General features: G+C 42.7%; 1 protein-coding gene across 1 annotated transcript; it reads left to right on the top strand.

Moving 5' to 3' along the window:
• Positions 1-1,056: 1,056 nt before the first annotated feature.
• On the top strand, positions 1,057-4,297 carry dnph1 (2'-deoxynucleoside 5'-phosphate N-hydrolase 1). The gene is given in 5 exon segments (XM_018724973.2): positions 1,057-1,977; positions 2,116-2,153; positions 2,156-2,192; positions 2,823-2,933; positions 3,886-4,297. Coding segments are annotated over 5 exon segments (453 nt in total). The 5' UTR covers positions 1,057-1,841; the 3' UTR covers positions 4,017-4,297.
• The last annotated feature ends 1,491 nt before the right edge of the window (positions 4,298-5,788 follow it).

Raw genomic sequence — 5,788 nt, 5'->3', positions numbered from 1 at the left:
GACGTCATACGGTTTAACGTCCGAGGTGGCGCGCGCCTCGTACTACGTCATCAGCACTGAGTTGGGTGTTTATACGTATCAGTCCTTACGTGAACCGTGTCGCGCAAAAAAAAAAAAAAAACAACGATTATGACAAGGGAATAATAACGTTCTGTAAGTTTGCTCATTCATTGTTAACAGGATGATGAACACCGGTAGCTACAGTGAGGAAATGTAGTGAGGAACGTTGTACACCGCACGAGCTGGAAGGATGGAACCGGAACGGGCGCAGGATAATGAAGTTTTGCAACGCGAAATATTATATTTATTACGATATTAATTAATGATTCCAGAATATACTGTATAAAACAGTCCACATGCTACATTAGGTTATGTCGTGGTTATTAGTTTTTCTTCCATTAAACTTTATTTAATAAAGTTATTAATACAATACTGAATACACAATTAAAAACAAACAAGAAATTTACAATCAAACAAATCCAAAACCAAATTTCTTACAGTGGGTCAACAAAGCTTAGTAAAAAGCCACTACATAAAATGCATTGTCAAGACTGTAACAAAGTCTTTCTCATAACAATCCTGGCTTCAAGATATACAACTGACCCACATCTTCCCCACACCAACATACTCATGAAAGGAATGTTCCCCAATATATAGCAGCTTGAGTCATCGTATGACATACATGCATCTTCCAAAACACATAAAACACTTCTAAATTACAGTATAAAACTTAACCATACCCCCTAAAACCAGTCAAATAAATACAAAGCAGACATACACAATAAATTAGTCATCAATATAAAAAAGTTAGAAGTGCACAGAATAACCTAATAAAACAAGGCCACTAAAATCTGTGAATAAATCATACAGATTAAAAACCACACGAATTAAAAGAATGAGTTAGTTAAAAGTGCACAGACCTAATAAGACAAGACTGCTAAAATCTGTGTGGATAAGATACTCTATACAGATAAAATCCAGGCAAATTAAATGAATAAATATAAAAGGAAATAAATATACAAGGGGGTAGGATACAAGAAAGTACAATATGTTTTAAAAGAATGCAGTTCCATAAAGCAGACGTCCATCCTCAGAGCTTCAGGCACATTTTTCCCACGAGGCCTTTCCATCAGTTGCTTTATTCACCTTGGGGGACAGTCCCTTCATGAGATCATCAAAAGTCAATGCAAGCTCGCCGTCTAACTCCCCGCAAGGGCTCAACCAGTGACCAGACTGTCCCGGCATAACTCTGCGATCCCCAAAAAAACGTGTTTAAATCGTTTCCGCACCCAAGCACTGGACTGGGGTCGCGGGCAGTCGGGACTTCCGGTCAACCTGTACCTATAAAGTTTCATTACGGGTAATCTTTCATGGAGGCACTGCTAGTTTAAATCCTGCAGCCTCGTAGTTATTAGTTAAAGTTGAAAATTACGTGATAGTGACGTGGACGCACGTTTATCAATGATCTCAATAGCAGCTGCAGACTCTGGATTCGACGTCTTGTCGTACTCGCTGCTTATTTACATATTCATACACTACATGGTACTGTGCAGTACGGCAACCTGTGAGGGACATACTTTGCTAATATTCCTGCACCCGCATCCACCTTTTGTGCTGCCGTAACAGTCAAAATCTAACTAGTCCAGCCTAACAAGTTTTATAAAAACTTTTCTTCCCAAAGTGCGTTGGGCAGACCTCTGCAGAAAGGTGGCGCTGTTTTCCCCAGACGCCTATCCTCCTCATGCTTTACTCGGGGTCGATTTTGGAGGCAAACTGAAACATTTGCAGTCACGCGAGTTTTTAAACATTTGTTACACTAAGTTTGCGGATTGAAGGCAACCATGCGCATATATTTCTGCGGAAGCATTCGCGGAGGCCGACAGGACGTGGCGCTTTATCAGAGGATTGTGCGCAAGCTGCAGGAGTTGGGCCAGGTCCTCACAGAGCACGTGAGCCGCAGTGACATTTCAGAGAAAGGTAAGGTAACGCTTCAAGGCTCGTCGCCGTTCTCGTTGCTCGAACGCCACACTTTGACGACAGCCACTCCGCTTACTGTTGGGTGGCATCTCGGGGAAGTGGTAGCTCGCTTGTGCTACCCGTTGTTGTTCTGTGCAGGGGAAGATGCAGCGGCGCTAGAAGACAAGGCGATCCATGGCATGACAGAGATGTGCAGTGGCTGCACGCGGCCGACGGTGAGCCTGCCCTCCCGCGCGCTCCCCTCTAGCGCGAGTTTTATTCATATTGCCGTAGTACGAAGGCTGAAGAAGCAATAAAAATGGCAGAATTTCAGGTGGAGGCTTCCCTTCCCTGAGGGTAAAAATCCTTACCAAAACTCGCTCTGCTGGTTAAGACAGTTCTAAGCGAACAGATAATTATCATTAATGTAATAAATGGGAAAATAGAAAGTAGGCCAATGTTCCTGAGGCAGAGTGGGATCAGTTTTCCACCAAATAATGCCAAACCTTTTTGACCACGGAGAAAATGAGTTAAAAACCCAAGTACAGAATAACAGAACCACCTGGACACTGTTAAAACTGCACCACGGTCCATGAGACTGGCTTATTTTGGTGGAAAATGGTTAATAAGGTGTAGATGTGGCCAAGAGGAGGCGCATCCTAGTCCCGGAAGAGTCCGGAAACTGCTCTCTTAGGTTCTTGTGAAGACCCTGACGTGAACTCTGTTCTTGTCAAATATCAAACTATTTAATGGGTCAAAATGTACTAAAATCTGCAAGTTGGTTACTTTCGAGTAAACTTAAGTGATGAGACAAAGTTTGTAATCACTTAGTGTCTCTAGTAGTAATGAATGGATATGTTTTACAGTTGTTGTGGCTGAGGTGACGCAGCCGTCACTCGGTGTCGGATATGAACTGGGCCGAGCCGTTGCCATGCGGAAGAGGATTCTTTGCCTCTTTCGTCCCTCCTCTGGACGAGGTAGTGTTTTACTTAACCTTCTGGCCACCTGTGTATTGATTGATGACTTTTGGTTATCCTTTATTCAAAGGGTGCTCTTTAAACAGTTCCATTACAGGTCTGGATTCACTTTCAGGAGCGCCATAATAGCTATGATCACACCGACCGTATGATTATTTTACATGTATCTGTGGTCGTGACCATTGTTATCCTGAAGCAGTAGAGTTTTGCCAATTTCCACAGCTCAGAAATAAACAGTGATGAATATGAGACCTGTTCTTGCAGTATTAACCCATTTTAAGCCACGGTCTTTGGGGAAATGGGCTGCATTCTGTTAATGTTAGAGGCGATGGCTTATTGTGGTATTAATCAAAGCTCAGTGTGGTTCTTGGTGTTGAATGGACCACTTGCAGCATGATAGTTTTTCATTGTACCCCACATTTGACTAAGAAATGCAGCTGGTGTACTGGTCATGGACTTATAACCTGAATATTCCCAGTCTGACTCCCAGCAGAAAGTAGAAGTATAAGCCAATAACAGCAATAAAAGCCATTTGAGTTACATTTATTAATTTAGAAGAAGGTTTTCTCCAAATGACGTACATCTCAGAGAAAATACACACACACACGCACACGTCATCTGAACCATACGGGGTCACGGGGAGCCGGAGCCGAACCCGGCAACACAGGGCATAAGGCTGGAGGGGGAGGGGACACACCCAGGACGGGACGCCAGTCCGTCGCAAGGCACCCCAAGCTGGACTTGAACCCCAGACCCACTGGTCAGCAGGACCCAGTCCAACCCACTGTGCCACCCCGCCCCCCAAGAGAGAGAAAATACAATGTGTTCATTATATCAACAGAGAGACTTTGATGCAGGCGTGTGGTTCTAAAGCACAGTTAGAATCAATGCTGTCCTTAGTCAAATGTGGGATACACTGAACAACATGACTTTGTTCTATCTCTGCCTCCAGTCCTCTCTGCGATGATACGGGGAGCTGATGACGGATCTCCGAATTCACTCGTCCAAGTGCGTGATTACGTTGAGGATGAGGTGGAGATGGTCCTCGACAAATACTTCAGTACCCCCAGTTCCTGCATTTGACTGCTAAGATTCACAGACCTGACATCCTGTATAAATATAAAAGAGTTTAACTTTCTGGTTATGGGCTGCTCTCGGGTACAGACTCATCTCTCCTTCTTTTAAAATGCTGATATCATTTCAAAGTTACTGGAAAAGTTTGGTGCCAAATAAAAAAAATAAATTTTCTAATTAATTCTTCTGAATGCTCTCTTGAATGGGGGAAAATGCCCTCGTATTTTTCTGTGAGATGTACGTCGCTTTGGAGAAAAGCATCTGTTACATTAATAAATGTAAAGAGGAAAAGATGGTGGGCTGGCATTGGTGGTATTTTTTTTCCCAGTATCTTTTATGTTTTGCATTATTCAACATACTGTAAGAAATTTCTCCCCTTTCACCTGGACTTGCAGTCTGTGGCATTGGTGCCTCAGGATGTCAGCACTGTTAACTGGCTACTGTTCATACCCACAGGAAATTAGGACTCCTGTTTCAGTTATTTACATTAACATTTACATTTATTCATTTAGCAGACACTTTTGTCCAAAGCGACGTACATCTCAGCAAAATTACAATTTATGCATTACATGGAGAGAAAGAGATGTGGCTACAGACGTGACTCAAGTAAACCCAGTTTGTTACCTACCACTTGCTGCGCTGAGGTTCGTTCATTGAGTAGGTGCATAAAACACAGGCTAGACAAATCCTGATACCCTCCCACCATTTTTTTTTTTTAATATTCTAAGATACACAAATTAGCAAGTATAATGCTGACATAGTGGCTGAATAAAGGTTGTATCGGGATGGTCATGAAGTTACGATGCGTGAACAATTACACAGTAAATAAGCTGGAGAGATCTTGGGCGAAGTGGATCTGGAAACGGTGAGTTTTCAGACCATTCTTGAATATAGACAGAGTTTCAGCAGTTCTGAGTGACGGGAAGGTCATTTCACCACAACGGAGCCAGAACCGAGAACCTCCGAGCTTTACCTTTCGTGCGCGGGACCATCAAGTGAGCAGAAGTAGACGAGCGAAGGGGTCTGGCTGGGGTGTAGCAGATGATTAAGTCTTGTAAATAGCTGGGAGCAGTTCTATTGATGCATTTGTAGACAGTGATCAGGGTCTTGAATTTGATTCTGGCAGCTATAGGAAGCCAGTGGAGAGAAATGAGTAGAGGAGATACATGGGAACGCTTTGGCAAATCAAACACAAAATAACACTATATACAGTTGGGCAAATGACACCAATCGCATATTTCTGTGATTGGTGTCATTTTCCCAACTGTATATAGTGCTGGGGTGGAGGTGACAAGCAGGTTGGATTTCACACCCAGGAAATAAGTGATTAAGCAAAATCTCTGGGTTTGCAGCAGAGTCTGGAGGTGTGGCACAGAGAGAGAAGTCTAACAGGGTAAGGCTTATCCATGGCTGAATGTGCCTGTGTCACAGTGTTAATTATGCAGAATAACTAGGATTAAATTTTCCTTCTCACAGGGCATGTTAGCAGCTCTCCAGTAATTGTTCTGGACTAGTGGTAAATCCTGCAATGTACTGTAGCTGCAGAGAGCATTTTGTTTTTTTTGGGGTTCTTTCATGTAATTCAGCTTGACAGGGAGTTGAAATGTTTTCCTTGTTTTTGCAATTACTACTAGTTTATTGAAAGAAGTCCAAAAGTCATTTACATTTATTCATTTGGCCGATGCTTTTCTCAAAAGTAACTTACAGCGTTAAGGTATTTACCCATTTATACAGCTGGGTGATTTTACTAGACCAATTTACTGGGAGTACCTGGCTCAAGG

This window comes from Scleropages formosus, chromosome 8 (genome assembly GCF_900964775.1).
Source record: "Scleropages formosus chromosome 8, fSclFor1.1, whole genome shotgun sequence".
Taxonomy (NCBI): Eukaryota; Metazoa; Chordata; class Actinopteri; order Osteoglossiformes; family Osteoglossidae; genus Scleropages; species Scleropages formosus.
Note: the sequence above shows the minus strand (reverse complement) of the source record. Positions and strands in the feature narration are given on the sequence as shown.